At 42.7% G+C, this 10,453-nt stretch overlaps 1 protein-coding gene across 1 annotated transcript in view; it reads left to right on the forward strand.

The window, feature by feature from the left end:
- The window catches only part of FREM3 (FRAS1 related extracellular matrix 3), a 55,370-nt gene that overhangs the window by 471 nt on the left and 44,446 nt on the right, over positions 1–10,453 (forward strand). Inside the window, 5 exon segments of the mRNA XM_026866960.1 lie at positions 21–355; positions 358–2,115; positions 2,117–3,915; positions 3,917–4,371; positions 6,232–6,321. Of these exon segments, the coding sequence (XP_026722761.1) occupies positions 21–355; positions 358–2,115; positions 2,117–3,915; positions 3,917–4,371; positions 6,232–6,321 (4,437 nt within the window).

Here is a 10,453-nt window from a genome sequence, read left to right on the forward strand (position 1 = left end):
CTGCTCCGCCGTGCTGCGAGCCGGGAGCCTCCCCCGGCCGGGACCGCATCCCGGCCAGCGGGAGTACTTCCAGGTGCTGGTGCGGACCCGCGAAGGAGCCGACAGCACGCCGCCCCGGCCCAGCTTCCTGGCGCTGCTGATGGTGGAGGTGGAGCAGTTCGCCCTCACCCCGGCCGTGCTGGCGGCTGAGGACCGGGAGACCCCCCCGGACCTCCTGATCTTCAATCTCGTCTCTGCCTGGCCCAGCGACCCGCGGCGGCAAGGCTTCCTGCTCAGCACCGATGACCCCGGCCGCCCCCTCGGTGCCTTCTCGCAGCAGGAGGTGAGGGAGCTGAAGATTGCTTACCAGCCCCCTATACACTGGACTCGGACCACGAGCGGCTTTTCCAGGTGGAAATGGAAGTGCTGGACCCTGACGGTGCCGCCTCAGAGCCTTTTGCTTTCGTGATCCTGGGAAAGCCCATGAACGCGTTGGCCCCTGTGGCCGCTTTCAGTCGCGTGGCTGGCCCGCAGCTGATGCTCTTTGAGGGCCAGTCACGGCCCCTGTCTGGCAACCTGGAGATCAGTGATGAGGACAATCTGAAAGAGGTGAAGGTCTGCGTCACGCGGGGCCTGCGATACGGGAGGCTTGAGGTGCTGGGTGTACCGCCCAGACGCAAATACTTCACTGCTGCAGAGCTTGCAGCAGGGCGAGTGATTTACCAGCACGATGGCAGTGAGCACAGCTACAGTGACAACATTATTTTCCGCATGACAGACGGGCAGCATCAGATTGAATTTCTATACCCCATCACCATTGCCCCTGATGATGATCAGCCACCGCTGCTGAATGCAAATACAGGGCTGGTACTGAGCGAGCACCAGACTGTCCAAATCTCACCTTTTGTCCTCAGTGCTACAGACATTGACTCTGATGATGCCTCTATCCGTTTTGTCCTGGTTGGGGACTCTGCAGTGTCCTTACTACACTCCCACCCCTTTGGTGAGCTGCTGCTGTGTCAGGCAGAGCAACCAGCATCTTATGAGAGCAAAGAAAATGAAGCAGAGTTGGAGAGTGACTCCTCTTCCTCCCCCTGGCACTTTGTGGAGGATGAACACGTGTATGAGAGGGTGGTGAGCGAGTGGCTGCAGCAGGACATCCTCAATAGGAGGCTGTTCTTCCGTCACACGGGAGCTCACAGTGCCAGCCCGGTGACCGGCCATGTCGTGTTCTGGCTGCAGGATGACCACGACCCCCCTAACCGGTCAGGGGAGCACGTGCTCACTGTCAGAGTCCAACCGGTAGACAACCTGCCCCCTGCACTGTACCCAGGTACTAGCCTGCAGATGACAGTGCGGGAATACCAGCTGACTGTCTTTAAGAAGCACTGTTTACTGTACACTGACCTGGATACGGATGACAGGGAGCTGAAGTACACTTTACTGACACGCCCAACTGACACAGATGAGAACCACTCTGTGGTCACTGGAGAGATTGTGTTGGCCGACAGTCCCGAGATGTCCATTACACGTTTCACTCAAGCCCAGGTCAACCACCACAAGGTAGCGTATCAACCCCCCGAGCAGGAGCTGGGGATCACACCACGGGTGGTTCAGTTCACCTTCCTTGTAGAGGACTCCGCTGGCAATTCTCTCCAAGGTACCTTTACTCTCTTCCTGCAGCCAGTGGACAACCAGCCACTTCAGATCACCAATACAGGCTTCACTGTGCTTGAAGGAAACAGCTTCCTTCTCACCAGTCATCAGCTGGATGCCACAGATGAGGACACGTCTGCAGACCAGATTGTCTTCACTGTAACTCAAGCTCCGGAGCATGGCCATCTATGTTATCTGGAGGAGGGTCTGATCGTGCAAGGGGAATCTTTCCTGCTAGATCATATTGCTGGTGGGAGCATCTCCTACAAGCACAGCGGTGATGAATTTGCCACTGATTCTTACCAGTTGGAAGTGAGTGATGGAGTCCACCACGTGCCAATCACAGTCAAGGTTGCTGTGCAGCCTGTGGATGATGAAAACCCAAGTATTGCTCTCCCTGGTCGTGACAGGCGTGTGGGAGCAGCCATTGATGTCCTGGAAAATGGTGCTGCTGAAATTACTACGTCACTTATCCAGGGTACGTACAGATGAGGATACAGATGACTTGGTGCTGACCTTCATTGTGCAGGATCCACCCAAGCTGGGTAACATCCTCGTGGATGGAGTGCAGTCAGAAAGGTTTACCCAGCATGACCTCATCAGCAGAACTGTAGCCTACGCTCACACCAGTGGAGAGATTGGCTTGAAAAAGAGGTATGATTCTTTCAATCTCACCATTTCTGACCTCTCCAGTGAACGGGTGGTGGGCGTCAGCACAGTACAAAGGGTCCGTGTGGCTGTAACTATATTGCCTGTGGACAGCATTGCACCTGAAGTGATGGTTGCGGCAGAGCCGCTCAGTGTCCTGGAGGGAGGGAAGAGCACTCTAACTCTGGATCAGCTGGATGTAGAGGACGTAGATACTCCTAGAGATGACATCTTGTGTGTTGTCACAGCTCAGTCCACTTCAGGATATTTGGAGAATATCTATCCAGCCCCAGGGTCCGAGAAGTCTAAAGCTGATAGTGCCATTAGTGCTTTTTCCATCAAAGATGTTCGTTTGGGCCATGTCAACTATGTGCAGAGCATTCACAAAGGGGTGGAGCCTGTGGAGGATAGATTCACTTTACAGTGCTCTGATGGTGTTAACTTTTCACCTCACCATTTCTTCCCCATTGTCATCATCCCCACCAACGATGAAAAGCCAGAGCTGTCTGTGCGTGAATTCGTGGTGCTTGAGGGGATGAGCCTGGTGATTGACACACCCATCCTCAACGGGGCCGATGCAGACATGCCTCCAGATGAACTGCATTTTGTTATTGCTGTCCCTCCTAAACATGGGCAGATTGTGCAGCAGCTGTCCACAGGCACTGTGCCTGTTCACAGCTTCACCCCGGAGGAGATCCAGGAGGCTTCCAGCATTGTGTATGAACATGATGACTCAGAGACAAAAGAAGATAGCTTCCAAATTCAGCTGACTGATGGACACCACACAGTGGAGCAGAACGTGCCGATTATGGTGGTCCTGGTAGATGATGAGACCCCCAGGATGGCAATCAACAATGGTCTGGAAGTAGAGATCGGCAAGTCAAAGGTCATCTCTAGTCAAGACCTTAAGGCCACCGACATCGATTCAGAGGACAAGAGCCTTGTTTATGTCATCCGTTTGGCACCTGTGCAGGGTTTCTTACAGCATCTGAGCAGACAAGACAAAGTGCTGTGCAACATTACACAAGGCACAAACTTCACAAAAGATGATTTAGATCAGGGTTTTATCAGCTATGTTCATACTGGCCTACATGGAGTGCGTGATCTGATTAAATTTGATGTTACTGATGGTATTAATGCTTTGATAGACAGGTACTTCTATATTACCATTGGTAGCATTGATATAGTCTTCCCTGAGGTGATCAACAAGGGTGTAACTCTGAAAGAAGGTGGGAAGGTGACACTCACAACTGATCTGCTCAGCACAAGTGATGTTAACAGTCCTGATGAAAATTTTTGTTTCAGTGTCACCTGGTCCCCAATCCGGGGCCATCTAGAGAATTCAGACAGTCCTGGAGTACCCATTGTTTCCTTTACTCAGCTCCAGCTTGCTGGCAACAAGATTTACTACATTAACACTGCAGAGGATGAAGTGAAGATGGACAGTTTTGAGTTTGAAGTGACAGATGGGTATAACCCAGACTTTCGTACCTTCAGGGTCTCTATCACAGATGTGGATAATAAATAGCCAATTCTAACTATTGGTGACCTGGTTGTTGAGGAAGGGGAGACCAGGCTGATCACCCCTTTTGAGATGACTGTGGAAGATGGGGATACACCTGACCGTTTACTCCATGATCACTCAGATTCCTGTGCATGGCCAGATTTTGTACAACAGCTACCCAGTCACCAGCTTCACCAAACAAGACTTAAGTGAAAACCTTATCAGCTACAGACATGATGGTACAGAAACCAGCCAGGATAGTTTCTCCTTCACTGTGACTGATGGGACCCACACAAACTTTTACGTTTTCCCTGACACTGGCAAGGAGATCCATCAATCCCAGATGATGAAGATACAGATCAGCTCACTGGACAACAGAGTGCCACAGTTAGTGGTAAACAAGGGTGCCCCTACTCTGAGAAGGCTTCCAGCTGGGCATCTAGGCTTCCTGATCACTAGTAAGGTGCTAAAGGCAGAAGATCGAGACAGTCCACACAAGCTGTTGAAATACAAAATAACAGATGGGCCGGAGCATGGCTTCATCATTAATACCGGCCTCGGAAATGTGAGCACATTTACGCAAGGTTGGTGCTAATGATTGTATTTGCTTAGAAACATTGGGCTCAATGAGCTGTTATTTCGTGTTATATCATTTGGATCTTTGTTTGTATAAAGTAATGTTTGTTAAACTACAAAGTATATACAAATGATCGGAATTATGATACATGCATTTTAGAAATGAAGCTTTGTTTTACCTATGCAAACACAACAGAAAAGTTCTGTGGTGTATGTGCATGCATCATTGTGTTTCCTGCTGTGTGTTAAATATACATAGCATGGCACTGCTCGTAAGAAGGTGGGATAAAATCTGAAATGGTGATTTGCAGATCCTCCACCAGTTTCTTTTTGAAGACTGAAATACCTGTTTGCTTGCCTGGAAATTAAACACAGGCTCAAAAATCACTATTGCCTTCAGAGAAAATTGTTTGGAAAGGTGCTTAACAGTTCTGCTCATTACTGGATCTAGTATCTTAAAAAAAAGATGGGGGTAGGGGAAACCCAGTATAGCCTCAGTAGTTTGGGTGGCATTTTGTGTGATTCTGTGCCACAGAGAGAGCTCAGTAGGTTGGGCAGCGTCCCTCAGGTCAGTGCCACCAAACCTGGGCAGAGGGAAGAGCCTCAGAAGATGGTGGGGCATGTTAACAGCAGCCAGACTTTCTATAAATGTACCTGTTCTCCAGTTGGTCTTACGGAGTTTGCTGGGTTTAGAGCTGTCATTCCTCTCCAGGGTAGGACACTATGTTGAAAGCTTTCACAAGGAAACTTCCAGCCTCGACTTTGCCTACCTCCAGTGTGCTTTGACTGTCAGCAAGGGGGACAATACCAAAAGTCTCGTTAGAGACTATAATAGGATTAGAGGTCTCCATAGTTTTTATGTGCTCAGGTATGTTACCTTTCTTTAGCAAAAGAAAAAAAATCTGGGAAGAGAAAAAATCTTTATCTCCATTTTATGTATTTATCTATAACTTCCAGACAGGCTCTAGCTTTAAGATTATGGTAACACAATTTGTTTTTAAAAGTCCGCAGATAATCTGCCAAGCCACAGTATTGTGAAAAATCATTTGCCATTCATCCATTCATTCAAGAATGTTTCATACATTTTCAGTTGACAGAAAGCACCCAAATCTCCCATGCCAGAACAAAAGCAATGGGTAACCCCAGCGGAATAAGTCTCTCCATAGGTCAGAACAGCTTAATGCTGAATGGAATATAAAGAACACTTAGGTATATCCCAAACAATTTTATATCAAATTGTTGTTTATTTAACTAAAATATAAGCAAAAGTAAAAGAATTCTCTGAAATTTTTGTATTGATGAAATGTGGCACAGGATAACACACTTTCAACTTTAGGGTAATAGAAATATCCTGATAGTTTTCCCTTATTCTCTCTAATAAAAATTTTAATCACTTTTAGACCTATTTGTGATTTGTTTAATACATTCTCATATTCACTTCCAATGTACCTGCAGCAGTTTTGTGTATCATAGAAGAACTTAAAAAAGGGGTTAAATTTGTCTTTAAAAAATGGGTAGGTCTTTACTCCCAACAGATTCAATTTAGTTATAGTAAAGTAATTCATGCTAATGTGCTGAAGCAAGGATGTGACTTTAGTATTTAAAAACAAATATTTATGGTAAGACTATATCTCACTGTCTTTTTGCTATTGTTCTTTGAGCTAGTAACTAAATCTATGTTGTGTTATTGAGTATAGACCCCAGTGTAAAAAGCCATGCCAGGTTATACAGGTTTGGTAGCTGAAATGCTTTATCGACAAATTAACCAACGTATTGTTAAGTAATCAAACAGTAAAGGTAGAATGAACCATATCCTATGTTCAGTAGTGAAATTCTATGATGATTCATTTAGCATATTCTTTTCTTAGCTGATATTGATGAAATGAAGATCAGCTACATCCTTAAGGAAGGCGATAATGCTACCAGTCACATCTTCTATTTCTCCATTGAAGACAATGGTAAGATTAAGATGCTTAATTATACATATCTTAGAATGACACCATCTGGAAGATAGTTCACATTAAATAAACAAAGAATTATTATTTCTCTAAGTAATAGGTAAAATTCCGTGAACATGTAGGAACACAAATCAGCGTATTTTATTCATTTTAACATACAATGTCACAATTGATGTGAACTGCTATAGCAGGCTATGGACTCTTAGTGGGATATACTGTTATCACAGTACTGTTTGTTCTGTGGCCTTTATGGAGAACTGATGACAGTAACAGTCAGTCCCTCATGGTCAGCTGTGCATGGTACAAAATTTCAATGGTACAAGGTAGGGCTTTGGTGATTTTGGAATCACGGCCAACTACTGAATCAAAAGAGAAAATGAATGCTAACCTTTTGTTACATAAAGAGAGTTCAGTTGATCTAGATCATGTCTGAGAGGCTGGCAAAATGGCAAGATAGGCTGGTTAAGTCCATTTTGCTCTTATTTATACAGAAGAACATCCTTGTTTTGCATAGATTGTTACTGCTTCAAAGGTGTCAGTGGACCAGTGATTATTTATATCAACTGATACGTGTATGTTACATTTTTTTACATGTTCCTTTGAATCTTATTTTTAAATGTGTTTTTTTCTGGTTATGTTTTTTTTTTTCCCTGTAGGTTGCAATTTTTTTCCCCAGTCATCCACATGAATTAAGTTCACTGAGAATTCATCAAAATTTGACACAAGTTCCTCTTAATTAAAGGTAGACAGGAAGATTCATAAAATGAGTTTGCAAGTCAGTTAAATAACTCTGTGTAAGGATCTGCCTTCACTTCATAATAATCTCTGTAAACTTCCTGACTAGTTTGATGTAATCCTGAATGTGTAGAACACATCTGAATAGCATTCTAACATAGCATTGGGCAGAAAGAAATTTGTGAGTATTTCCCAATGGACCTCAAAACAAGTCTGAAACACCATTAAAATATTTTGTCCTGGACAGGCAGACTTGATAAAAGAAATCCGCATTGATAGTTATGAGGATAGTCACCGCAAAGCAACAGCTTCTTTGAGTTTGCTAAAGCTTCCTATTCTAATTATTGCAAACCAGAAAATTTATTTCTCTTGAAAATCAGTTATTACATTCTATCTATAATCGGTCCATTTCTCTCCTTGTAGTAGCATAAATCATTGTAGTTTTATGACTACCATTTCTATAAACCAGTCCAGCCACAGATAACTGTGTGCTTGAGAAATAAGCACTCTGTTATGGATTAAGAACTTGCACAGACACAATCGGGTTATTCCAGGCAGAAGTTTCACCCTTTAACGGGAGATCGTACCTTTTGAATAATAGCATTTTGTCTAACCTGAGAGTAAGAAAGATTACTTTAGGTTCTCTATCTGGATAACTACTTGTCCTGCTATTTAAGAGAGCTGCTGGGCAACCTTTATCAGTGACGTATGAGAGAGAATGGCTGGCAGCTCTTGGGAAAGTTGATCCTTCTAACTTGAGGAAACTGTTCCTGTTCCTGCTATTAAACTGAAAATTTGGGCAAAAGTACTAGAATTTTAACCTACTAATTATGGTGCATGCTGCATTTGTGAATGTTCAGGGTTGAGCCTGCAGTTCGTTTCACAGAACAGACGTTGGCACAAACTGAACGCAAAGCAGGTAAGGTTCAGCTGGTTTTACCGATTTATTCTTGGGGTGAGTAGACAGACAGCATAATGTTAAGGTATTTTTCAAAGATTTGTAATCGAGCAATGACATGCAGTAAACCTAGAGTGGTTATTTTTAACTCTACCATATTTGATTTTCAAAGCTTTTGTTATTTTTCCTTGGTGATTTTTATGCAAAGATCAGCTTAGATTTGGTTAGTCCAATGCTTCTGCATCTGGCTTATGTTCAGTGATATTTTGTATGAGTAACACTTTTATTTACCTGTAGAATTCACCTTTTTTGCTTTGTGGGATTTTAGTATGCTTAACCTTTTGACACTTCTGTCATTGCTGCCCTCTAGACCGTGCTTTCAATTACTGTTGCCAAAAGAGTAATGAGAGCTTGCTGATACGGAAAGCTACAATGTTTTGCTTATGTGAACTTTGTGGGACTAGTTCAGGCTTCTTTCAAACCTTGTGTGGAATGCAATTTTAAAACTTAGAATTCCCTTTGAATAAAGGAATCCTACTGAAATGCACTAAAGAGTATTTGCAATCCGTAAAATATTAAAGAAAATATTATATACGCCTAGCTACTAAAAAATAGCTCTGTAGAAAGACAAATTTAGAATATAATCTAAAGTGCAAATTTGTTCTGTGCATTTTGCTCGATGGGGTCCCAGTTCCACGGGGTGAAAACGTGACCCTGCTAAAGTTAGCAGGAGCTTTGCTGTTAATTCTAGTTGGCCTGGGATTTCACTCAGAAGCCTTCTCACCAGTATTTGACTGGTGCTACTGCAAATAAACTACATGGAAGAGGTGTGTTGGGTGAAAACCTGAAGGAAAACCTAGCAGTTTTCTGGTAGTGATTTTTTTTCCACCCTTTTTCTTAGCTTTAGCTTTCAAAGACAGACTGTTTGTTCACCCAGAGAGTTGTTTCGGGGGCTGATCCAGGCCTCCCTGAGGCTTATATAAGGAGCCTCAGTCTTTTTAAGCTTGTTAATGTTTTTCTAGGCAAGGAATCTGGCTCCTTAATTCCGAATAACCTGTCAGGGTTTTGATTGAAGCTGACACCTAAGAAGGTACAAGAATACAGGCTTTGGTAATGCTGTGAGCTACACAGTTCTGATAGATTCTAATACAATGTTATAGTAAGTCACATGCTTGCTCATAAAGTCTAGAAATGTTGTCTGGTCACTTAAGAATAGGTATTCTTCTTAATGAACAATATGCAAGTGTAAAATTAATATCTCGGCAGAATTAAATGGTGTTTTGTTGTTTCATTTTGTAACACAAGCTGAAATATGGAATTTTGCCAGCTTGTTAGCAATCCTTGGTTTGAATTTGATCACCTAAGCTGGCAGAGTATAGTTACTGGTGAGATTTGTTCATGTTAATGACTGTATTATTCTGAAACAGCTGTCTACTCTTACATGTAGGTAATATTTCTCTAATTTTACTAATGATTTTATAAATCAACTTTGTGTTACTATAAACAAGTTAGTGCACCATCCTCTTGCTAAATAATTCTCCTTTTTAGTAGGCAGGTTTTGTGCATCTACTCACATCTATAAATCTGAGAACAGTTTGCAGACTTTGCAAAAGATATTGCAGTGGTATAATTTCAGCACTTTCAGACACAAAGGTGCATCATTTAAGAGGCAAAGAATTTCCAACTGATGAGCCATTTTCAAGCAGCCTTAAACCCAAAGCTACACTCTTCCCAAGTCAAATAGAATATTAAGCGTTTTACAAAAACTTTGAATTTTTAATAAAGTTTGAAAACACTAGTCAGCAAATATGTATGAATTCTTATACAACAAAACCTGTCAAATAACTTGCACTGCAGGGATCTTTTGAATTCAGTGGGAAAATGCCTTCCATTTTTAATGGGTTTTGGTGTGCTCTAATTTGCTGTCATGCTTGACAGCACTGAATGATGCATTTTTACCTGTGTTGACCTCAAGAATGAAAAGCATTAGGTGGGGAGGCTTTATTTTGATTCAGTTGTTTGCAAAGGCATTATGTTTCTGCTGAAAGGAGAGAAACTGAGCAATTGTGGAATGAAAACACTGAAGTGTTTCTGACATGACTTTGATTCATCCCTTCATCTGTTGCTGATTCAAGATGTGCACTCTACAGTGTTCTCAATTTTAAAGCCAAATTTTCCAAAATGAATAAAGTTACACACATAAAGACTTTTATTTTTTCTTTTATTTTAATCCTTGCTTAGGAAGGATTGGATACTATTTCTGATAACTATACTACCTCACAACAAACTGAAAGATAGAAGTAGGTTGAGAACAAATAAATGGGAAAGCAATTCCTTGGTTTCTCCTGCCCAACACACTTCTGTTCAATTACAATTTTTATGTAATTTCTCATTCCATTTATTTTAATGGGAACATTTGTCTTACCTTCCAGGAAACGTGATGGCAACAACATACAGTAATTCAGTTTTACATGGACCTTGTGTACTGGCACTGTTCCT

The sequence above is a fragment of the Athene cunicularia genome, unplaced genomic scaffold, assembly GCF_003259725.1.
Source record: "Athene cunicularia isolate RWA unplaced genomic scaffold, athCun1 SCF_1, whole genome shotgun sequence".
In the NCBI taxonomy this organism is placed as follows: domain Eukaryota; kingdom Metazoa; phylum Chordata; class Aves; order Strigiformes; family Strigidae; genus Athene; species Athene cunicularia.